At 58.6% G+C, this 24,589-nt stretch overlaps 1 protein-coding gene across 3 annotated transcripts in view; it reads right to left on the bottom strand.

Moving 5' to 3' along the window:
* Positions 1-24,130, bottom strand: part of HELZ2 (helicase with zinc finger 2) — a 31,211-nt gene extending 7,081 nt beyond the window's left edge. The window contains exons 1-14 of one of the 3 annotated variants that reach the window (XM_075166838.1): positions 24,113-24,130; positions 13,168-14,306; positions 12,874-13,057; positions 12,381-12,488; positions 11,205-11,728; positions 10,204-10,836; positions 8,431-9,214; positions 7,915-7,990; positions 3,054-6,567; positions 2,123-2,208; positions 1,599-1,730; positions 1,032-1,199; positions 610-751; positions 31-147 (exon numbers count right to left, since the gene is read on the bottom strand). In XM_075166838.1, the coding sequence (XP_075022939.1) occupies positions 31-147; positions 610-751; positions 1,032-1,199; positions 1,599-1,730; positions 2,123-2,208; positions 3,054-6,567; positions 7,915-7,990; positions 8,431-9,214; positions 10,204-10,836; positions 11,205-11,728; positions 12,381-12,488; positions 12,874-13,057; positions 13,168-14,168 (7,469 nt within the window). In that variant the 5' untranslated portion in view covers positions 14,169-14,306; positions 24,113-24,130. Of the gene's footprint in view, positions 1-30; positions 148-609; positions 752-1,031; positions 1,200-1,598; positions 1,731-2,122; positions 2,209-3,053; positions 6,568-7,914; positions 7,991-8,430; positions 9,215-10,203; positions 10,837-11,204; positions 11,729-12,380; positions 12,489-12,873; positions 13,058-13,167; positions 14,307-19,513; positions 19,619-19,904; positions 20,239-24,112 lie in introns of those variants that run through there. The other 2 variants (XM_075166836.1, XM_075166835.1) reach the window with 2 other exon arrangements.
* Positions 24,131-24,589: the final 459 nt, after the last annotated feature.

Here is a 24,589-nt window from a genome sequence, read left to right as displayed (position 1 = left end):
CGTCTCTCACCAGGGTCTCTTTCTACTCACTTCTTTGTTTCTTCTTCTGTTATCTGCTCTCCTTTCTTCATCCGAGCATCAAAGTTACAGATCTCCCGCCACAAAGGGTTGGGTGGCCGCCGGATGCGATGATGCAGGATTATTTCGCTGAATAAAGAGTCAATATATAAATATTTTCCCCCAACACAGACCCAAGTGATCTTTTCTACAGTGAAGCATACCACACGTGTCTATGTGGAGAAACCCCACTAGATAAAGAAGTCACAGCCAGACTTTTCCACCTTTATAGAGCTTAGTTCGCCCTCGAGGACACAAAATACAACCACTTTTCTTTAGCAGTTGCAAGCAAGAATGAAGTCAGAGGCTTTTAGAGCTGTTCAAAAGAGAGATGAAAACATCTAGGATGTTTTCAACAACCTGGATTCCCTGACTAGGTGCTACAGTAGACTATACACCTTCACTTGAAAAAAATAAGTACAAAGCAGGTTGATAGTGCTGCTCCACAGTAGCAGAGTGGAAATTGCATTTGCTCTGGCTTGTTCAGCTTTACCGGTGCAGAAGACATCGCTGCCCAGTGCTCTCAGAGCCTGCGGGGCCACGCGGTCCTACCTGAGCTCACGCTTTGGTTTTGCATCCCGCAAGGCTTTGCGGTAGAGATGCCGGTTGCTCCCCGGGTACGGGTATTCCATCGTCTCAATGGCCTCCCCGTAAACCCTCAGTGGTTTCAGGTTCTTCATCTTCAGCAGCATCTCTGGGGAAGGAGAACAGGTCTGCTCAGACAGCACCAGGCACCAGTGATGCTGAGAAAGCTCACGGCCGGCGAGGTGCCCAGCGTTTGCCGTGCACTCGCCTCTTCTCCCCACCCCTCGCTCGCCAACCCCACCTTTACCGGTCCTTGCCCTGCCGTGAGGGGTCTTTCGTACGGACCAGCCCCGCTTTATGCCCCTCCTGTCTGCCAGCCTCCCGCTCCCGGCCAGCGTTCTCCCTCCCACCAGTACGAGCTGCTTCACGGGCTCAAAATCAATACTTACGCGCAACAACATCAACAGACTTGTTGGATGGGCCACAGTACAAGATGCACTTTCTCCCCTTGCACTTCTCATCTTCAAAGGATGCTGTTTGCTCCTTGTCGATGCTCTCCTCGTTCAGCTTATGGAACCAGTAGACAATGTGAGTTCCGACAACAGTTTTCCCTGTGCCTAGAAAAGCAAGGAGTTTGCTGAGAACGCTTTATCCATGATACCCATGCTCTAGATCAGCATCCAGATGATCAGCCATGAAATAAAATCAAGAACCGAGGGGACTGCATTGAACAGCTGTGGGTGATGCCAACCCATGCTACCTTCTCCTGTCTCACCGAGAGTCCTATGGAACGGCTGCCCAGGGAAGTGGTGGAGTCACCATCCCTGGAGGTATTTAAAAGACGTGTAGACGTGGTGCTTAGGGACACGGTTTAGTGGTGGCCTTGGTAGCGTGAGGTTAGCAGTTGGACTCGATGGTCTTTTCCAACTAAATGATTCTATGAAAGCAACAGATTATCTCTAACCCGCCCTTCAAAACAAAGCAGGCATGTACTCGCGCCGTCCCCCCAGCCTTACCTGGTGGGCCTTGGATGAGCGTGAAGGATTTTCTCAGGGCATTTAGAATAGCCTGGGTCTGGCTCTGATTGAGCTTCGTGTGGCTGCCAGGGAGATCAAAGGATTTTTGCTGCAGGATTTTGGACGTTGTCACTGTTACGTAAAGAGACAAGAAAACAAGTTTAAAGAAGGTTACTGCAGGCAGCACACAAGCGATTCAACAGGAGGATGCAGCAGGTACCAAGCAATCGTGGCCCATTTACAAGACCACCTAAAAGGAATCCTTGTCCCGTCCCAAGATGTTCTGCCCATGAGCCTTCTCTGTGAGTCCTGGGGATTCAAACATCACCCGTGCCACTCTCTAGCAGGGCATCCCATATTACCCTCGCTCTGCCAGGCTAGCAGCTCCTCTCCTCCTCCTGGCAGGGGAACCTCCTGCTCTGGGAGCGTAGCCCCTATGGCAAGGGCCCAGGGAAGCTGCCAGGGCACCCGCCTGGCCAGAAGCAAGTAGCCACAAGGTAAGAAAGGTGAATATTTGCACCTACCTCTTTTAGGAGGTTCATGGCCAAGGGCGATGCTTTTAGCAAGCTCGGAGGCATACTTGAGCCTCCAAATTGCCTTTTCTTTCCGTCTGACAGACAGGGAAAAATAAGAATGAATGGAATGTAGCATAAAATAGCGAAAATTGTAATACAGCTTTGTACAAATGTCTTGTTTATTCTTTCTCTCTGCTTTGGTGTTGCATTAAATCCTTCCACAAAGAACTTAAACCAAAACAACTCTTATTCTGCTCTTTTGCATCTGGGACTATTTCTCAACTGTCTGAAGAGCTGAGCCTGCAAAGATGTTGAGAGCAAGGAGTACAACTTCTGTCTCAATTCCATTTGATTATGGCCCACCCCATTTTATTGGATTAGCTTCCAATTTTTTCCTAAAATTCACGATACAAAAGGAAGCACGTTATGTCCTGAAAAAGCTACAGCAGTCGTGGGTGTGTAGCAGTTCACGCTGTGTAAAAGAAGGGCAAACCAGACATCAGCTCTGCTTTAATAAGAGCAGATCTTGCTTCACAGCAACAACAAAGGGGAATGATTGGGAAATCAGGGAGCACTTCTGCTAGGCAAACCCTGATCCAGTGCTTCACACCGCCTTTTATGACACATACTGCAGCAATCCAGTAACATAAGAAACAGATGCCCAGGGAAATTTCAGCACGGCACCTTCCCCTACCTCCCCATTCTCAAGGTCAACCAGAAGAGCAAAAGGCCACCTGGAGAACAGACCTGAGCAATGCTGCCGTCCCCACCACACATCAACCCAACCGCACGGCCAGTCGGAGCTGGGCACAGACAGATTTTTCAGGGGACCAGCCGCACCAGCGAGCGAATCCCGCTTGGGTGCAGCAAAGGAGTCCCGTGGGAAGCCGTTGCTCTGCACGGAGAGGTTAACCAGGGCGCGACCGCTAAGCACACTTACACGTCTGGCAGCATCTTTGGTATGAGCTCCACTGTGAACCTGGCAGAGGCCTGTGAGATCTCCACGGGGATGTTCTCCATGGACATATAGTGGATGTAAAAGTTCACAGTATGCTCACTAGTCCTGTCTGACTTCTCGTCCTCGCTGAACTCTTCAGTGACCCCGTGAGCCACCCAGGTGTAGGTGTCTGGATCAACCGCAAGTTTGCTTTCTGAGCTGCCCTTGTTAAGAAGAGTCAGGTTCTGGAGGCCGTGGCTGAGGCATTCCTCATCGCTTTGAAGGCTCCCAAGCTTCAGCCCACCTAAGCGAATGCACAAGTAGCAGTGGTTGAAGTCCACTTCAACGGAGCACTCCTCCAAAAATGGTTTGTTTAGGAGGAAACTCCCTTGCAGCTGCCCTTTGCTTGTCCTTTTCTTTGCCCAGGTTATTTTGACATCATGGAGGACAATCGAGTCGTTTTCGGCCACCGCACACGAAGCGGACTCCATGGCGCTCATCGGCATCCATACCTTGTTATACTCCGTTGGGTGCTTGTACTTGTCTTTGGACGGCAGGGTAGTGTAGGCAGTGAAGCAATCAATGGGCTTTTCCGTGTGCTGCAGGCAGACGTCGAAGCCCGGCGTCACGCACCACAGCTGCACGAAGGGCACCAGGAAGCCCCGGTAGACGTCCGTGGTGAGCTGGAACTGCAGCGCGTCGCCGGCGCTCAGCTCCAGGGAGAGCTCCATGTAGTGCGAGCACTGGCTCTTCCTTACGCAGCCTATCTTCCGCCGGTACAGGCCCTTGCTCCTCCGAAGGAGGGAGGCCGCGGTCTCAAACTCCTCGCTCCTGATGGCTGCGAGCACGTCTTGCCAAGTCTGGGTGCAGAAGGGGGTGACGCTGCGGTCGCAGAGAGGTCCTTCCCGCAGGCTGTGCTCCTTCATCCTCTCCACAGAGTACACCCTCCTCTTCCACATCAGCTTCATGCTGCTCCGCTGCTGGATGAACATGGGCTGCTCCATCAGCTGAAGAGACCTGTAGTTAATTATCTGGGGATCTGGAAGACTCTCTTTGTTCAGTGGAAACAGGGCTTTGAAATACTTGTTCATCCCTTCGATATCCACCACAAAGGCGACCTTCTGCAGGACTTGGCCCTTCAGCTGGGCGGCCATCTGCAGGCAGCGGGCTCTCTTCTCGTACATCACCGCCTGGGAATTCTTCCTGTTGAAGTCATGACAGAGAAACTCGATGTCGTCTGAAGAATAGACGACGGGCTTCTTGCGGAGCACGGAATGAAGGTGCCGCTGGACCACAACATCCATGTACCGGCGGATGGGAGAGGAAGCCCAGGTGTATGAGTCAACGTGCAGGGAGTAATGGCCCACTTTCGACTGGACAGTGGAGTTGGAGCAACAGAAATAGGAGCGGCTGAGCAGTCTCCTGAACTCCAGGGCCACGGGGGCCAGCTTCGGGTGGATGTCATCGATAATGATAAGGTCTAGCATCTTGTTGAAGTTACGGACATTAGCGGCTGACTGAAGGTGCTCCCAGATGGGGGCCAGAAGGCTGAACTCCACATTTTTAGAGGAGTCTTGGCCAGGAGGCACCTGTCCCAGGTGGTGTGAGAGATGGATGGACAAAGGAACGATGTGGCTGTACTTGTTTTTCATGAGCGATAACTGTTGAAGGCTTGGCTCACACTGACACCGGAGAGGAGTGACATTCCTGGTGTCCTCCCGGTTGGTGAGGAACTCGGCCACGAAACTGTTGAACATGATCATTAACTCCTCTATCATCTGATGGGACCTCCTGTTACCTGGGGAGCTTTCCTCATCCAGCCGATCATAGAAACAGTCCTCCTGCAGCCGAAACTTCCGATGGATCCTGGAGAAGTGATAAGCCACAGCTATGCAGTCCTCCAGGGTATCGAAACGAAGGGCTCCTGCTGCTCCCCTGTAGTGGTCCTCAATGTAGAGCTCTGCCTCTTCATAGGACAGCTGTCTGTCCGAGTGGATCACAGAGATGGTGAAGGCTCCCTTTAACACCTTATCGGTCTTCTTTTCTACGGTGACAAACAAGGAGATCACCTGACGATCTTTCTGCGGCAGGAGGCTGCAGATGTCTTGGCTAATGGGGGGTGGGAACATGCACAGCGGCTCCTGGTTGGGGGCGTAGTAGGTGACACCCCGCTTCTTTGCTTCCAGGTCCAAGGCACTGCCTTTGGGAATGATGCCAGCCACGTCTGCAATGTGGATCCCAATCTCATAGCAACGCCCAAGATCCCTAACAGTGACAGCGTCGTCCAAATCCCTGGCGCCTTGGGGGTCGACAGTGAAGGTCGGGTAACTCCGACAGTCCTTCAGATTTTCCTTGGTGAGGTTTAGTTTGCTGCTGGAGGTGTATTTGGCTGACTCCCTGGTGGCAGCAGCTGGGTATTTCTTCTCCAAACCGTACTCCAAGTTGAGGATCTTTAAGCCTTCTTCCAAAGTCAACGCTGCATGCAGAATCTCCGTTATTATCCCCAAAGGGTAGTAAAACCCTTCCCGCCAGGAGATAACCTGGACGCAGAATAACTGGCATCTCCTCATCCCCGGGCTGATCTTCTCGCAGCTGACCACCCTGTACTTCCCATTGACAAGCCTACGGATAGGAATGACGTTGGGTTTCTCTTTTAGCCCTGGGACGAATATTTTGGTGACAGTGGGGTCGATGGGTATCATCACGCGGGGATCAAATTCGTCCATCATGCAGATGAAGGTCCGTTCTCTCTCCGCACGCTTTAGGATGCCCACCACCTTCCCCTGAGGGCGGTGGCTGCCGCTGTCAGCCGTGCCGCTCTGCAGGATTTCCACAAGCACCTCGTCCCCGGTGAAGGCCGTCCCACAGTGAACTCTGCCTTTGATCTGAATGGTCATAGCAGGGGAGTTGTTGAGGGTGAAGGCAGAAGCTCTGTCGAACCCTTCTTTGATCAGCTCGCACCTCTTGTACATTTTGGGGTGCATGTGCAGATACTCCTGCATCATCTGAGAAGAGAAGCTGACGTATTCCTGCCTGCCTTCCCACAGGTTTGAAGCCTCAGACTTGACGTTCAGCAGCCCTTCTTCGGACACCGTCACCAGCACGTTCTTGCTCTCATCTAAGAGCTCCTGGAGGATGGGATCCTCAGTGTTCATGCTCTCAGCCTCAGAGCTCCAGGAATCCGTGTCGCTGTCCTCCTCGTCCCCCTCCAGGCTCCTCCTGCTCCAGCTCTCCTTGTCACAGGCCGCCTGTTTGATCTGGGCCATCGTCAGGTTCTCCGGGAAGACGCTCCCCTTCTCGATGCACTGCTGGATGAAGCGCTTCCATACCTTGCTGCACTGCCCATGGGAGCACAAGGCCACGGCATCCCCCACCGCAACAACCAGCGACTGAGCCCGGGTCATGATGGTGTTGAGCACTCTGGCTTCGTTGAAGAACTCGAGGTGGTGGGAGGCCGAGACGCGCAGGCTCTCGCTGGTGTGGACCGTGCTGATGATGATGACCCGGAACTCCCGCCCTGCACCGGAGGGGACAAGGGAGAAGTCACTCACGGGAACCCAACGGGGAAGACCCTGTCTGGCTGCCGCCCGGCGCTCTGCCCATCTACGCCGTGTTACGTGGCCGTGGGCCGATGTAACCTCGCTTGGCTGAGTCACGGGAGTCACCTGATGCGAATAAAGCAGCTCTTGGGGATCGTGAGGGCCTCCAGGCATGAACCAGGATGGACAGCAGGAGGCCACCACCACCCACGCACCAGGGAGGGAAGGGCAGCGTGGAGATGGGAGAAAGGCAGGGCACCAGACCAGCGGAGCCGCGAGCACCCACGGAGCAGCCCCGCGTGCTCAGTGCCACCGGCAGCCCCCGCCAGCCACTCCTCGCAAACACGGGTGGAGTTTTCTATGAATCCCAAATTCCTTGGGGAAGCGAGGGTCTTGCAGGACCAAGAGCAGCGACCGTTCACAAGGATCCCTCTCCCCTCAAGGACAGCTCTGCTGGCTGATCGCACGACAAATAACAAAGAGCAAGAGGCACCCTGGTGATTTCAGAGCTGAGAAGAGACTGCAAAGAAAGGGTGTGGAGATCAGAAACACACCCCAGGGGTCAGTTATTCTCACCACGAGGAGTCCCAGCTGCACAATAAAGAAAAAAATAATAATAAAAACACGGATGAGTCATAAACTAAGTCCTTGAGGACAAAACCAGCCCCATCCCTCTCTCATCATCCAGAGCAGCGGAGTCCTCCTTTAGTGAGCTGTTCTGCGATTTTTGCTGCGACTGATACCCACAGGCCATCCTGGTTTCAATTCCCTTCTATTACTGGCCTCCCCCGCTGGTACTCGGGGCTTCGCATGATTCACACATGCCCAAGGCCCTGGGACCACACTTGCAGGGTTTTCACCCTCCTACAAAGCAACATCCACATATCTGAAACGAGCTGACAGCTGGGTGCAGGTTTAATTCAGTGTGAAATCTTATTCGCTAAGGAAAGGACAAAATCAAAGAGTTACCAACCCGAAGGGGATGGAAACCAGCCAGAGGATTTCCAGGCACTCCCTCCTAATCAGCGGCGGCAGAGCCACGGGAAGGGCCGGGGAGCTCTGCCTAGCAGCACCGCATGCACCCTCCCAGAGAGGTATTTTGCCATGAGATCAGCCAGTATTTTGCATTTTAGCAAGGAGGACAACGTTAAGATGCCAGAAGGACCTCTGCTAACGACCCAGCGTCTCTTCCCCCTGCCCTTCACACAGTGGCTGTAGCTGCCATAGACTCTCCTCTCCACCAACATGACTGCAGAAGTTCTCCCTAGCGCACAGAAGACCTCAAAACACAGCCAGGCATGATTACTATTGCACAAGACACAAACCTGGCAAGTTTTCATAGTTTTCTACCACCACATCTTGTAGCTGCTTCTTTCTCAGTTCTTGTCTTGTTGCAGAAACCTGGTAAGAAAGAGAGAGGCACAACTGAATACAGTTTCAGCTCAGAAACGCCCCCCACCCAACACCAAGGTCCCTTACCCTTCGCGGCTGCAGGTTCCCCAAGAGTTACCCAAGAGCAATCACGCGTCCTGGGCTGACTTCAGCCAGCGCTCCCCATCTGCCCTACAGTTACCCTGCCTAGAGGAAGCTGAACGAAATCTTCAACAAAGCCATCCCACCACGAGGCACCTCTGCTCCAACCACCCAGGACTACTACCCAAACGGAGAGCGCCTCGAAAAAACACTGGTGGCATGCAAGACCCCAGATTCCCTATTTTTGCTAGCACAAGAGACAGGTTTATCATAAACAGAGTCCAGCATTTACGAGGGAGTGTTTAGAGAGCGGTCAGCGGCGCATGCACGGGGCCTTCAGGTAGGGAACACGTCGTTCTCCTACATACCTGCATCCCATGGGAGACCACGCAGATCCTCTTCAGGTCTCGGACACCCCACTCATCTGGCCACCTCTGATGGATCTCCTTCACTTTCTCAATCACTTGTATTATCTCAGAGGTGTTGTGCCAAGAAATCATGGACATATCCCTTTCAGCCACGCCAGACACGTGGCAGAACGTGAGCGGGTAGATTTCGGGATGGGGTGGGATGTTCCCACTGGCTTGGATAGCATTGCCTTTGCCAATGTAGAAGTGCTTGGAGACAAACTCAATTATGCCTGCAGTGGAACGATAATTCTCATTGAAGATGATCCTGCTCTTCGTGGCCACTTCATGCCTCTCTTTCTGGTAAAACTGGAAGAGTCGGTTTAACAGGGTGTGATCAGCAGATTGTCCATCCCCAACACAGAACAGCTTTGGGGTTATCTGCATGTGGTCCCCAGCGAGGACAATCCGGGTCTCAAAAGTGGCGTAGGAGAGTGGAACCAAAGCTTCGCACTCCAGCATCTGAGCAGCCTCGTCGATCATGATGTGGGTGAAGTAGCCTGGGGCAACCTTCAAGTTCTTGGATAACATAGAGGTGGTAATAATGATGTGGTGCCTGTCGATCTCCGCCTGCGTGGGGTGCCGGAAGGAGCGCTGGTCTGGCGAGAGGCAGCAGTACATCTGAGTGATGGGGTCCGTCAGGTTGATGGGACGGTCAGTGGATATAATCCTCAAGGGAACAGCCCACGGATGCCCGTTGGTCACGTAGTTATGGAAATACTCCCGGATGTAGATGTCAGCAGCACTGGAGGGGAACAAAAGGGGAAATTATCAAGGAATTGTAAGTGGTGTTCCCAATGCTGTGACCATCATCCCAACACGCACCCAAAATCTCCCCCAGCTTCGGCGGACAGGAGATATTCACATAGGTGCAAAGAAGCCGGTGTTTACGCAGCCACCAATTCCAAGCCTATTTTGAGAGTATGGTTTAAAATAGGACTTGATACTCGAGACTAGGGCATCTCTCGATGCTCATATGGAGAAATGCAATGTGCCCAACAAAATCTGTGGCCCTGCTTCTCTCTAGGGCCGAGTCACCCAGACATGACCCCGCGCACCTCTCCAGCCCGGGCGGGGGATACAAGACCTGCGGAGGAAGCTTCAGTGCAACCGGACAGCCTGAAACAGGCTAAGATTAGCAGTCGCCCATCTATTATACATTAAAAACTAAGGCAGTAACAGCCTGCAGGATCGGATGTGGACACTCTTTTCAGCATAACTGCTCTAATTTTAACAATCTTGGCCTGGTTTCTCTGAAAGCAGATTCAATGGCAGTCAGACCAGATCTGCATTTCCTCTTCCCCAAACTCTCCCTGGAAAAGTAAAAAAATTGGGATGTGCACAACAGTCTTCAAGGGCAAGCAGAGCACAGCATTATCCCAGCAAGGTCAGGCAACGGCTTTCTACTTCTTCCAGTACACAGCAAGGGCTAGAAAGAACTAACGGTCTCCCCAACCCCATCCCCGTTTTATAGTGAGGCAGGAATATGCTGCCTCTTCCTCACAGACTTCCACCCATGCCAGGCTTCTTCCTAGCAGGAAGTGCTAGAGCAGTGTAAGACATATTAAATAAAAATGAATTTATTTAAACAAGTAATTGAAATGCATACGAGGAAAAGGGCAGTTCAGCTCCGTCTCATACACCCGGGCTCCCGCTCATCCCCCCAGGCGAGCGATGGGCCGGTGCAGGGACTCAGCCCACGACTGGTTGCCTCTTCCCTCACCCCCTGCTAACCTGTTAGTGTGAGTGCAGATCAGCACCCGCGTGTTGGGCTGCCTGAGGATCTCCATGGTGGCCATGGCCAAGGTGAACGTCTTCCCTGTGCCAAAAGGCCCGTAGATGAGAAGAGGTGGGACCTGCCGGCTGGTGGTTGCCTGGCCCGTGATGAAGGAGATGGCTAGTTTCTGCTTGCTATTCCCTTTCTGGGGGGACCGAAGAGAGTAGGGGACAGAGCAATTGGCAACATCTGGTAGGACCAGCTTCTCATCCAACAGGCGGTCCACGGCCTGGTGCCACTGCCGGAACAGCATCTGGTCGATTTGGAACTGGATCTCCACCTTGTGGGAGGTGTTTGGCTTGAAGTTCAGCTCTGAGCAGCATCTCTTTGGTATCTGTAGCCAGATGGTCTTCTCCGTGGTGGCTTTATGCTCCACACTAACCTCGTAAACCCGATTGTCTATAGGTGGGTCAAGCGCCAGGAAAGCAGTGGGCACAGACCTGCTCAGCAGATACCCCTCGTCTGTGTCCGGCGAGAGGTTATAAGGGGTAGGCACTTCAGCAAACAGCTCACCAGAGAGGGCAAACTTCATCCCCACGGAGAGGCTTTGCAGCGTGGGGGTCAGCACGATGAGGACCCGCAGGTTGAGTCTGAAAGGAGGAAACACCCGAATGAGCAGCGGAGAACTGGCCCATCGGTTCATCAGCAACCGCCCTCCCCGCTGCAGAGGGGGGATGGCCACCTACACCCAGAGAGGGTCCACCAGCCCCCAGAGCACACAGAGGCAGAAGCAATGCTTCTAGCTAATCCACCACTGCGGGACAAGACCCAGCCCTTCCCCTTCTACCACTACCCAGCAAGCCACCTTTCTTGGCAGGTTCCATTCTTCTGGGAAGGCGCCCCAGGACCCAACCCAGAAGAGATGGAGACTTCAACAGCGGCATGGCCCCAAGGGCAGGGTTAGCAATGGACCCGTGGTCCATAGCGAGGAAGAACCCCTCTGGGTCGTGGCACTTACTTGGCAATCAGAGTCTGTTCAGCTTCTTCCTCGCGGAAGAGGAAGCTGTGCATCCTCTCACGATAGTTGAGACGGGTGATGGGAACGGTTGCACCACCCTCGTGCTGGTAGTCCAGCGCGAGAGCAGGAGGTTTGTACTTGGCCAGCAGATCCACATCTTCACTGGTCCTTGGCACGCTGGGAACGATGACCCGGTTACCTCTATCCCATCGCATGAAGTTGACGGGTTGGCGGCTCTCCCTGCTGCCGGGGATGTGCTGGGGGGTCTCCCGCCGGCCCACCTTCACCTTGATCTTCTGAATGAGGACGGGGCGTCTACCGAAGTCGAACACCACCCACTGCTCGAAGACGCCCAGCGCGCAGCACTCCATGCAGACCTCCACCAGCGCGGCGGGTGGGGAGGAAGGCAGGGTGGCCACATGCTCCCCCCGAATGTAGTGGAGGCCCTGGGAAAGCCCGTTCCCCGAGAGGTAGAAGTTGACTCCAGGTTCCCGCCTCAGTAGCGCCACGTGCTGCAGAGGCATCTGCCGGTTGAGGAGAAGACAGGGACATGGTGAGGGCAGCTCACGGCAAGAGCCCAGCGGCTGATGAGGTCCTCCCAGCAGCATTTCCTACCAAAAGCTGCTGCAGGAACCGAATGCCATGCCGGACCTACAGTGACCTTGAAATTCTCCTTAAAGGAGCTTATTCCTCGTGCAAACCCACAGCAATTATATTAAGGTCTTAAAGAACCTCAGGTTTCAGTTTTATAGCAATTGAGCCAGTCTGCTGTAAATGGGAAATCTCATGTTGGAGAGGACAATCAGAGCCAGCCTCTTGCCCCCAGCACCCACGAAACCCTGGGCAGGAAAGCAGCTGAATCTCGTTATTTGTGATGATACGTGGGAGGTGCTGAGAGCAGCCGGGTCCACCCCAGCCCCACCGCATGAGCCGAGACAGGAGACACGGTGGCTGCACCCCTCACGCACGGCCCCAGCTCAGGCACCACCTGAGCCCGAGCTGCTCCCGAATACCCAACGCACGTCCTCATTCGGACATCCCCAAATCCCCAGCCTTCTGCCCCTTGCAGAAATAATAATTAAAAACCAAACAAAAAACCCCAAAGGACAAGGACTGTGCACAGCAGCAGGCGCTGCCAGCGGCTCGCAGCCTCCCGCGGCGCAGAGCTGGGCTTACCTGGGAGTGGACCCTGAACCTCCACCGGTATTTCATCCTCCTGTCCTCCGACTGCACGTGCAGGGGCTGCTCACACACAACTCGGACGCCCTCGACGTGCTCAGCCATCTGTGGGGGAGGCACGAGAGGAGCGGGACTGAAGGCAACACCCCAGGGACAGACTGCAGAGCCCTCCGCGGGGCCATCTTCATCCTTTGCCTTTACGCTACGTCCTCCCAAGAGGGGACCGTCAGTAAATCCTCATGCTCAGTCCTCACCCACCGCTGCAGCAGCCTTGGGAAACGAGAAGACCCACGGCAGAGCAGCGCGGCCGGGTACCCCGAGCAGGCTCTCAGGTTGCGTCTCGAAAGGGGTGAAGGAAGGGGGATGCAACGTCCCCCTCCGCTTCACCGTTAGAAAGGTGAGCAGTGGGCTCCGTTCCCAAGCTCTTACGCAGGAGGCTTCTCGCGATGCGCGGGGCCAACGTGCTCCCACCCTGCTGCCCGCGACTCACAATCAACACCTCGTTGGAGCACGTCCGGTACTCGTCAATGAGCCGGTCCCGGTAGGACAAGAGCCCTTCCTTCAGCGCTTGCTTCTTTTTCTTCACGGCAACCTTCACCCTCTGGATCCACTCCTGCAGCTCCTCGGTGGAATGAGCCTTGGTGCAGCTGCTCCCCATTTCGCACACCTCCGCTCTGTCGGGAGAGAGGTGTCCTAGGTGCCACCCGTGCCTGGTGGCATGGGGCTCCGCAGGGAGCCGGCAGCTCCCTGCCCTCCTCCCGGCTGCCCTGGGTGGATGCCTTACCTGCCGCACAGCGAGAACTTGGTCAGCCCGAACGGCGGCGTGCGGTGGACCCACTGGACGGAGGTGTCGGCCGAGAGCATCTGCAGGTGCTCAGCGGAGGAGCAGTGGCTCTCGAACCTCTCCTGCGAGCTGAAGGTCACCAGGCAGACCCGGCAGTAGAAGTGCACGGGTGCGGGCGCCGCCGGCTCGCCGTTGGTGCTGCAGGTCCCTGCGGCCGGCAGCAGGTCGGAGCGAACCAAGCCGTGCTCCCTCTCGGCCTTCCAGACGGCCATCTCCACGTCGCTGTGCGCGTACTGGCAGCGCTGCGGGGTGTGCTTGCAGGGCTGGCCCCTGGAGACGAACCTGCAGTAGCTGAGGGTGGGCATGAACTCGGGGCAGGGCCGGATGGCGATGTACTGCTGCTTCCTCTGGCTGTCCAACACCACGTGCACCAGGAGGGGGTCCCAGGTCCGGTGGGACTCGCAGAGCCGCCCCTGGCCGCCCGCCGAGATGCGCTGGGGGCAGCCGAAGAAGCAACGCTTGCAGATCTCCTGGAACTGCCCCCCGAACTCGCTGGCGATCTCGCCGGCGGCGCTGGCCGTGGGATGGGGGGTGGCGGTGGGGTGACCCCCCAGCTGCGCCTGCAGCACCGCTGCCTTCAGCTGGCGCCACTCCAGATGCTGCTCCCTCTCAAAGTTCCAGACGATGGCCTCCTCCGGGCTCCAGGCGAAGGTGCACTGGTTCCTGTGCTTGCTGCAGCCCAGCCCTACCACGTAGTACCTGCAGACGGCGTAGCGGGCCGGGTTGGGGAAGCCCGGCCGCCTGGACACCTTCCTCCAGGCCGTCCTCCGGCGGCTGCGGCAGCGGGCCAGGAGGATCTCGTACATGCACTTGTGCTCCACCTCTCGCAGCTGGTAGGTGGTCTCGTTCTCCTTCACGCTGCACTTGGAGCAGACCAGGCGCAGCTCCAGCTGCTGCTGGAGGCTGCCCAACGGCACCGCCGGGCCGTTTGCCGTCGGCATCCTCGGCCGTAGCTTGAGCGGAGCAAAATTAACAGCGGGAAGTTCCTACAAGGTGATGCCTGGGGGAGGAGGTGCCATGGAGCAGCCGTGTCCTAGCTCGCTACGTACCTGCCAGCCATTGGTGCGGGTTCACAAAGCCTGACAAAGAAAAGAGGAACAAGCGACTTAGCAGGAAACATCAGCCGGTCCCCGCTCACCAGCAAGCAGCCAGGAACCTCACCCAGCACCCAAACCCACCAGATACCCCCACCCTCGGCACCCAAGTGCCTGGCTCTGCCCCCACCCACGCACCCAGCTCCGTTCACCCCCCAGCCCAGGTCCCAGGGGACCGTGTCCCGCAGGGACCAGGCTGCCGAGCGGCGAGGGCTCCCGGCAGGGCTCAGCGTGCTGCCTGGCGTGCCACAGCCTGCAGAGCATCAGCATCTACCGCCCAACGCGGGAGAGCCGGCTGCAGCGGAGGCTGCCCTGGAGGGCCTGGCACGGTCCCCACAGCGGCCACCGATGTCCTCCCGGGCCATGGCCGGACCATCCGACTTCCTCTTCCCGCTGCCGGCGCCTCCCCCGCCTCGGTTCTCTCCTGCCAACTTTCTCTTTCTTTTTCCTGCTCTCTCCCCTGGGCCCGGCCGGGCAGCCCCGCGCCGAGCGGGAGAAACCCAGCTCCAACCCCCCAGCCCATCTCCTCCCACGGCACAAAAGATTAATTGGAATTAATTAACAAAGCAACCGCCCTCTTTGCTCCTCGGATGCAGCAGGGCCGGGAGATGGGCATGCTGGAACAGGGACCTGACGGCGTCTCCTCCGGCCGACAGCCCGGTAAACATCCAGCTGGGAGAGCTCCGGCTCGGGGTGAGGAAGGTGACTCACGGCTCCCTGCCCTCCCCGGCCATGGCTCCGGCATTTGCCAGCAGTTTCCTGCGTAACCAGAGGCCAGGAGCACCCCTGGGAATGATGCTGCAGGGTTTCGTGGCTGGGCCACGCGGCTCGGGGCGAAGGGAGCACGCCGGGGCGGATCTGCGGGCAGGGTGCGCTGCCAAGCAAAGCCACCAGCCTCGTGCTCCAAAATACCAGCCTCGTGCCGAGCATCCGCCTCGGGCTCCGGGCTCCTGACCCGCAGCCACGAAGGACCGGCTCTCGAGCAATACAGGGGAAGAGCGGTATTTATGGCTGCGGTCCAGCAGACGATGGAGCAGGGGGGTGATCTTTGCACTGCTCTTACAGAAATACTTTTCACTTAAAGACTTCTTTCCCCACCTCTGGGAAAAATTGCTGGGTGCTGGGGGAGGTGGGCAGCGGGGTGCTGAAGCTGCTGCTCCGGCTGGAGCTCCAGGCAGCAAACCCCGAGCTGGGACTGCAGGGGGGACGCGGCCAGAGCATCACCCGCCCTCCCAGCTCACCGTTAGCGAGCTCCTCGCATCCCATCCCAGTGCCACAGCACCCACCCGCCGCCGAGCTAGGAAGAAATCACCTAATCCTACTTCTCTGCCACGCATCAGGTTGGACACGCGCTCGGTGGATAAACACCAGCCCTGTTTATCTCTCAAGGTCTGGCAGCGAGCCTGGCGCTGGGCAGAACTGCTAGTTTCTCTTTCAGTAAGCTGCGAGACTCTGCGGCGCAGTCCCACGGCAGCGCTGGCTCTTCCTCTGCCACGATTCGGGTCCCTGTGCGACGCCGTCGGCTCCCCGCACCGAGAGCTAAATCACCCCGACTCATCTCTGCGCCTTCGTTTCCAAACCTTTACTTGCAGCCCCCCGGTGCAGCCCTTACTGAAAGCACGGATTATAGCCGCTCGGGCAGCGTGGCCCTGCCACCGCTCTGCCTGGCCTCGTATCTATAAATTGTCCAAACCTCCAGCATCTGCTGGGACCACCGTGCTCCTGCTCAGGCAGCATCGCCCACACGCTGCGTCCTGCCCGGGCCCAAAGCCCAGCAGAGCTGCTGGATGTCAACGCAGCACAAGTGCTAAGGAAGAGCATCCCTGACCCGGAGCGGGGCTGGGGCCAGGAGAGCCAGGGTATCCCCGTCCTCTGACTGTAACAGGGTCACGGTCGTCGGAAGAAAACCATTTCTGCAGCCCAGCTGCTGCACAGGGTTCAAGAGCTCTTTCTTTGCTCTGGTTCTACCACAAAAAAAAAAATGGGGGCCTCAGCAGAGGTTTTGATGCTACCTGACTGCCGACTGATGCAGAGAAAATGCTTTGCACTGAAATGAAATAACTTGGGAAACAATAAAAATATAGGAGAGCACCTGTAAACAATAAAAAGGCAGGAGGGAGAGTGGGACGCTGTGTCTCCTGCCCAAGGGCAGCAAGGGATGCTCTGCTGATCCCCAGCGAGACAACGAAGGCAACGCAGCGCTGGCATGGGGCTGCAGACCCTGCGCCCGGGGGCTGCTCCCGCCGAACCCCCACAGGGTCATTTACACCTGCAAAACCCCCGGCCGCTGGGAACCGAGGCAGCGGTCTGGGGAGACACGCTCTGCCCCGAGCAAGGCTCCGCGGGACCCCGTGCCGGGCTGCAGGAGGGGAAACCCCTGCACCTTTTTGGGGGCAAATATCCCCCCTGTGCCAGCCTGGAGAGACTGTTTGTCCTCGTCCAAAGCGCGATGCTAAGAAGGAGCATTCCCGCTCGGCTTTACCCGGGAGGTCCGGAATCAGCTGGAGCTAAGCCGGAGCCCGGGGCAGAGGCACACACGCCGGCTCTTGCCGCGGCAGCTCCGCACGGGGTCCGGCGAGGCGGGGGCTGGCAGCAGGCAGGGCAGGAGGGAGGGCAGGGGAGTGAGGGGCCGGCGGGGCCAGGCTGCTGCCGAACCGCAGCCAGCGGGAACACCCGGAGAGGGACGCGAGGTCACGCTCGGCCACCAAGAGCCTTTCAGCTCCTTTGAAGCTGGTGGGGGTGAGCAGCACGTTCCCAGCGGAACCAGGGTTTATTTCGGGGGTAACATCTGCGGCTTTGGGAACACTTTGGTTTCCCTCCGATAGCAGGGAACCTTCCTTCCTCTGGAATTCTCCTCCTTAGGATGAGCCCTCCTGGGAAAGGCACTTGCGTTCAGGATTTGTGCAACATCTGTGCAACGCCGTCACTGGTGAAAACTCCAAAATACCTCAGCAACACACACGAGAGAGGATGAAATCTGATCGCTGGCACTCGGCTCTGTGGAGCCGGAGCTGAGCTTCCCGGTCCCGGCACGCCCACAGACGCAGAGCCCGGAGGAGACGCGGTCCTGCAGCAGCGACGACACCGACCTGCTCGGTTAAACAATTTAAGAACTACCCATAAAGATCGTACAGGACAGCCGGGCTGTTACTGGTATTCATGCCAAAGGCAGGGCATCCCAGTTTGAAAAAGCTAAGAGGGAATATTCCACCTTTAAAGGGTCAATTCCCTTACTGTTTATTTTTTTAAGAAAGCCTTTGATTTTGAGCAAGCTGCCAGAACATGCTCTGGGTCTGGAGGTGGGTGGGAAGAGGAAAGGGAAGTGCAAACCCCTCTTCAAGTCTCTGCGCAGCACTAAAGCCAAATTAAAGCCTTTTTCTCTCTACAACCATCTTATACCAGAAAAGAAAGGAAAAAAGGAAAAAGCTACGGGAGCTTTTGCGATCCAAGCCCGGGCGGAGGAAAGATGGAAGGCACGAGGAAGCTCGGGGAGGTGCACCGTAAGATAGCCGCCTGACCGATAATGAAACTCTGATGTCAACAGGGCAAAATCCAAGTGCCCCGAGGGAGGTGGGAGCTGATCGAGAGCAGTATTTACCAGCAAGCCACAGACCATGATTTGCAAGCTGAATTTCGTACCTTTTAAGAAAAACAACCTTCTTTACACTGGTCCTGAAAAGCCCAGCCTGGCGTGTAAAGCCACTTGCATCCTGCTGATGGGTGAAACGAGCCGCTCTCGCAGACGGAGAGGCTGGTTTATTGTACGCCCAGCTCCGCACCCGCTCACGGAGGCTCATGGCCCCATCGGGTGAGAATCTGCCTCTCTCCCAACAGCGCGTACCCTCACCAGGCACCCGCACGGACACACACGCCTGCTGCCCAGCACCGGTCCAGCCTCGCTGCAAACCAAACCGCACCAAACCACACCACCGCCTCGCTAACGGCATTTCCTCCGTGCTCGGGAAGACGCTCCGGGTCAGGGCCGGGCCACGCTATGTCCGAGCATTGTCCCCGGCAGGCGCCTTGCGGGGCTGCACTGACGCCAGGGATAATCACATTTCCCTGGAAATGGCGAGTTGAAGCACGGTCGCGGCAGAGAAACGCTCATCGCACCTCCATGGCTGAGTCCTGCCGCTCCGCACCCCTCTGCCATCCCGGCCCACCGGGAGGAAGGTGGCCTTTTTGTCAGGTTTTGCCTTGATTAATTATTGACAGGAGATTAGGCAACACGCTACGCTGGAGTGAGCCAAGTGCCCCTCGATCAGAGCGAGCCACACACGTCAGAGGGCTGGGACAGCCAACAGTGCCGGGGGGACCCCGCACCCTGGTTATCGGTCCTGGCCGAGCACTGGATCTGGGCACCCGGGGAGTTTTTCCCTCTCGGCTGCGAGTGCCCGGAGCAGTGGTGCGAGACCAGCACAGCATCCCCCAGCAGCCTGCGAGCGAATGGTGCGGCCGGGCCGGATGGAAGGGTTTGGCACCGATGGAAGAGGAGCTACACGGCGGATGCTGCCCCGTGCCACCCCATCGCCTGCAGTTATCCTCCTGGCTGCACCGAAGCCAACGGCCCCTCCGGCATTTCCTTCCTGGGCAAAACCAACCTCAGAAGTTCTTGGGGCCCCTCCTTTCCCCAGCCTTTTTCAACAAACAGTTCGCTCCACATCCCGCCCGGAGAGCTGGCACAGCTCTGCCAGCCTGGCTGTTGCGAAGTGACAGCCGTGACACCGCTGCCCGAGTCGGTGGGCAGGCGCGAACCCCCCCGGTTTGTGCACAGCCCCCCGGCACCTGCACCCCCAGCTATTGCATCTCCCTTATCCAACTATAAAAAGTTCACCGGGGGCTCCCAGACCGCATCCCCGAAGCTCAGAAGCGGCAGCAGAGAGGGGAGAGCTGCTGGGGATCGCTCGCTGGAGGCAGCACCGCGCACCCCGGCCAGCCCGGGGCTTTGCACCCCGAGATCTGCACCCTGACCGTGATCCCCCCCGCTCCCCAAAGCGCTCCAGCGCGGGCAGGGATGCTGCGAGCTGGGGCGGGAGCGGACGGGGGCTGAGCACCCCACGCCGTGCAGCACCCCAAAGCACGCTGCAGGGCTACCGGGAGCACCCCGAGCCCTGCAGCACCCAGCACCCTGCAGCACCCCAGGGCGCTCCGCAGCCTCCCCCCGCCCCCGCAGCCCCCCGCGCCGCTCTCACCGCTGCCGCGGCCGGGGGAGGGGGGGGGGCGGACCCGGGGACTCGTCGCCGCCGGCAGTTTCGTTTCTGGGGCCTCCCCGCATTCAAACCGGGGCCGGACTTCGCGGAAATTGCATCACGGCGGCCCCGCCCCGCCCCGCCCCGCCCGCTGGCACCGGGCGGGGGGAGCCGGCACCGGGAGCGGGCGGGGGGGCAGCGCCTCCCGCACCCCGCACCCCGCAGGACCGGCGCTCCCACTCCGGCCCCGCGGGTACCAGTTTCCCACCCCGGTACCGTCCATCCCCGCCCCCCCCCCCCCGGCACCGGGGACGCGTTGGTCCCGCCCCCGTCAAGCCCCCCCGCCGCCCCGCAGCGCGGAGGGGATGCTCCGGGGCCCCCGAGCGCTGCTCACCCGCGGAGGGTCGGCGCTCTCCCGCACTCAGCCGCGGTCCAGCGCCCGGGAGCGGCGGTACCGGCTCCGGGGAATAATAAAGCGACTATTAAGCGGCACGGCGGCAGCCCCGGTCCTCAGCCCGGCCGGGCCCCCCCGGCAGCCCCGGCAGGCCTCTGCTTAAAAAGGGCTTCGGGGAGGGGCAAAGCGCACCGATTTCCTTTCTGTTCATCAGCATCACTTTCGTTTTCCATTCCTTTCCCCGCCTGGCGAGGTGCACCCAGCCGCAGAAAGTTCAACCTCGAGCCCAAAACCCCAACCAAATCCGCCCCGGTAGCAGCGAGCGCGCTCTGAGGTGACCAGGGTCTCATTTGCATCGTGCAGGGCGGCAGCACTCACATCTTGGGTGGCAAGAGCACCCTGGTTTGCAGGCACATGCCACCGCACAAGCACCGTCGCCTGACGCTCAGCACCCGGGGTGGGGGGGGTCCTCAGCCCCCCAGCGCTGCCCCTTCCCAGCTCGCCAAGCCAGACCCGCAGCAGCTCAGTGCAGCATCCTTCCCCAGCCGTTCGGTGCTGCTGTGAATTTGAGGGTGGTACGCACAGATAACTGGCAAGCGCAGCAGCCCTGCTAACGCTGCAGCCCCACAACCCCCACCAAAACACACACAAGCAAAAGGCCGAAGGGCCCCCCTCTAACCCCCCCAGCCCCCAGGACCGCACCGCAGCAGGGACGCTGTGGCAGCGCATCGTCTCACCAGCCCGGGCACGAGGCTTCAGAAAGCACCGACCTGCAGAGCGGATGCTGTGCTCGACGCAGGGATGGGGCCGGGCCCCAGCCTTCCCACCTAATAAAATTATCTTTGTGCCAGCGGCCAGCTGCAAGCCCTGGAAAGCAACCAGGCAAAACTACCACGCCTCCAACTACAAGTGACCATAAAAGATCGCAGGCACCGGAGGCAAAGTTTCCCTGCTGACAGCAATGTTGTTAAATCCCTCTGTCGAGGGATGAGCACATCGTGCTTGGTGACGCCAGCGAGGGAAATAAAAGCTCACCCTCGAAACAAACGGGAGGAGGAAACACGGAGGAGCCGAGAGCCGGCCCATGGGGCGCGCCGGCAGCAGGAGCAGGGGACAAAGGAGAGGCAGGGACCAGTTTCTGGCATGTTTGTCAACACCAAAGGAAAGAGAAGAGGAACGATGTTTTTACCCTCCCATCAGGTTGCACCCATCAGGTGCCTCAGAGGGAGCCCGACCCTGCTCCCACCCAGCAGCACCCCAGGGAGCCCCCAGGGAAAGGGGCTTTCACACCAGGGAGGGGTGCGGTGCTGCACAGGCCTGTGGGTGCTGGATGGACCCCCCCGGAGCAGCGGGTGGCCGTGCAAACCAGCCCTCCATGGGCAGCAGACGCGTCTGGCCCGTGCACCAAAGTCCCATCACCGGCAGACCCGCGGCCGTGACGGCTGCCTGCGGCAGGGCCACGGCTGCAGGGCTGCACTCCGCTCCGCTCCGCGTTTTGTCAGCAAGGAGCAAGCAGGAGGTTCAGCCTCGCAGCAGGAGCTGACCCCATGGAGCTCCGCGCTCGGCTTTCCTGCCCGGGACGGAGCCTCCCGGCCTTTTCCTTGCAGCTGCCATGAGAACCGTTATTGGTCGGGGCAGCGCAGGGGCCAGCTCTGCCAGGAAAGGAGCGGTCCCTTCCCCTGTGAAGATGCAGCTCCACAGCCGAGCGAGGCCAAAGAGCTGGGGAAGGCGTCAGCTCCGGTCCCCGGCACGGAGCCAGCGCAGGCACCGAGACATGAACAGCGATGGAGCCCGTCCTGGTTTGCGTTGCCTGTGAGCAGAAATCCCCCTCCTCACAGCACTGACCCCAAACCACAGCAAATGTCTCTGTAATAGCCCAGGCATCATCAGACAGCAGTAAAAAACAGAAACAAGATACCCGCGAAGAACCCCCCCGCTGCCGGCGCCAGGTCGGACGGTGCCAGGCTCACCCAGGCAGAGCAGCCTCGGCCCTGAGGCCTCACTCGGCTTTTTACAGGTGAGGTATTTGGAGGTTTCACTCTGATTTTACAGCTAGGATATTTTCACTACAGCTCCAGGAGCAAACAGCTTTCACCATCTCATATAAAGCTTCTGGCCTTGCTTGGCATGCATAAAAAAGCGATAGAAACAGAGAAGAAACGCAGGAGAAGCTGGGCTCTGCTGTTACTTAATCTCCGGCTGGCAGAGGGGAGGAAGGCTCTGCCCGGGCCCGGCCGCTGCAGCCGGAGCAGGGAGGAGGCAAAGCTGCGTCACCGCATCCACAGCGTCAGGGTGGGGGAGAGCCGAAACCCAGGATTTGCTGATTTTAGACAAACCAACCCAGCTGGAAGCCCCGAGTTTCGGTTTCCATTCCTGCAGTGATGTGACTAACAGCCACGGAGGGGTTTCCCCACGAAGCCGTTGCTGCTGCCCCGGGTGGGCTCAGCCGCAGCCCCCCCAGCCCCGGGCACGCTGCCTTTTGTGCGCTGCACAACCGCCCGAGGACAAGCTGGGGCCCGGGAGGGCCTGCCCCCAAAGATGCTGGAGCATCTCCCGCCCCAGTAACACCCCTAACCAGCCCAGAGAAACCCAGCGACCGAGGAACTGGTGATTTCTCGCAGCCTCCCGCTCCCTGGCAGCCCGCAGGCAGCAGCGCAGGCAGCAGTGCAGGCAGGACCACAGCACGGCTCCGCTTGCGACGCTGCCGGTTGGATGCCCGGGCAGCGGGAGCCTCTGCGGGTCTTTCCCAAATGCTGCAGGCTGCTCCCACGGATGCCTGGAGGAGGAAAGGGAAGAGGCCATGCCTCCATCACCGCATAACCTGGAGAAAAACAGGGACTTGGCATGAGTCATCCGCAGCCCTTACGGAATTTGTCTCTGGATGCGAGTCCTCCACACCCAGCTGTGAGCAGAGCAGCCCCGGGCTCCCCACGGGACGCGGCGCTGTGCCGGGGAGGAAAGGGGAGCAGGACTGAGCACCCGGGCGGGCCCTGGGAAGGCAGCGGCCGGCAGCACCGGGCTGGCAGAGCAGGCACCGGCAGCCCCAGGGGAGCCCCAGCCCTGCTGCAGGGACCCCAGGCTCATGCGGTGGGTTGACCCACTGGTCTTCACCCCGATGTTCCAGTTGTGGGGTGCACGACACCCGCGGCATCCTCAGGAGCCCACCCCGGCTCTGGGGCAGCACTTGGGCCGGGCAGGGCTGGGGGTCTCCCCGACACAGAGCCCCCGTCTCGGTGCCGCCATCAGCCCCGTGGGGATGACGAGCTCCCCCCTGCAGAAAGCAGGGCTGAGGAACCCGGAGACAAACCAACCACACGCACCTTCCCCCCGGCCAGGGCGTCTTGCTCAAGCCCCAGTGGCCGCATCCTGGCTGCGTCCAGCCCAGGGCCAGTTATCCACACACTAACGGATAATCTCGATTTACAGCTTGCTGGTCAACTTCCCCTTGCTTTTCCTTCTCAAGTCTCAGCCCCAGCCCAACCAGGAGTTACCAACAGCCCTGCAAGTACCAGCAGAAGGGAAGCACCGGGTGCGCTCGGGAGCAACGCAGCCACCCCGGGAGCGGAGCACGCTACCGGGGAATCCGTCCCAGGGCGTCACAGCCGGTCTCTCTGGGGATACAGGGCTGCACCGCCAGTACCTCCCTGCCCGGCCATCCCAGAAGCTGCTGCAAAGGGAGGGGAGGATTGCAACAGCCAAAATCTGCCTGCGGAGCTTTTATTGCTTGGAGAGCTGTTTACATCCCTACAAAGCGTTGCTTTGCAGGGCAAAGTACACCCACATTGGGAATGCTTTGCCGGCAAAGTGATCTATAGTCTCTGGGGCAGATAAAGGTGCATGGAGCTGGGGAAGAGCTGCTGCCTCCTGCCCGCTCCCAGCTCTGCCCCGGCACTCACTGCTCGCTGCCGCGGCCCCAGCAGCAACATGGAGATGCCACAAACTCTGTCCCACCCCACGCTCAGATGCCACCTCTAGACACCCTTGAAGAGGAGCCAGGAGGTCCCTCCAGCTGTCCCCTTTCAACGTGGCCGTCCCCTCTCAACCTGCAGCCCCCGGATAACCTGGGTGGGTTTGTCCAAAGCAGAGAGGGCTGGTGCAGGGCGCTCAGCCCGCAGCTCTTGCGGGCTGGGCAAACGCACCAACACTTCCCAGCCCCCGGCACTGCTAGGGGAAGGTGTCCCTGTGGCCACGGAGGGACCTGCACTCACCGTCACCGCGCGGGAGCGGAGCGCTTTGGGCTGGAAACACAGCCCCGGGTCCGGCTCAGCACCGCTGCTCACGCTGGAGAGGCAAGAGGCAGCTCACGGTGATCACAACCCTTTATATTCCTCGGTCTGCCATACCAACGCTGTCCCAAGTACAGAGATAGCAAGGCAGAAACGACTGTGATATCTTAACGGCAGGCAGCCTGGGAGGCATCAGCGGCGGCCCCGGGTTCAGGCTTGGCCGAAAGGAAACCGAATCTAATGTCTTGGAGGAATAAATTATTTTTCCTCCTGATTGCATATCATAACTCCTCTAAAGGCAGCTCGGGGAGCTGGTGGTTATCAGCGCTGGGCGCAGCCCCAGCCGTGCCACCGACAACCAGACTTTGGAGCCACGTTTTGGGCTCACCAGCCCCGCGCGCACCCCACCCACGGCGGGGACACCCCACCCACGGCGGGGACACCCCAGCCCTGCACCCC

The sequence above is a fragment of the Calonectris borealis genome, chromosome 17 (genome assembly GCF_964195595.1).
Source record: "Calonectris borealis chromosome 17, bCalBor7.hap1.2, whole genome shotgun sequence".
NCBI lineage: Eukaryota > Metazoa > Chordata > Aves > Procellariiformes > Procellariidae > Calonectris > Calonectris borealis.
The sequence above is the reverse complement of the archived record's forward strand: the minus strand, read 5'-3'. Positions and strand labels throughout refer to the sequence as shown.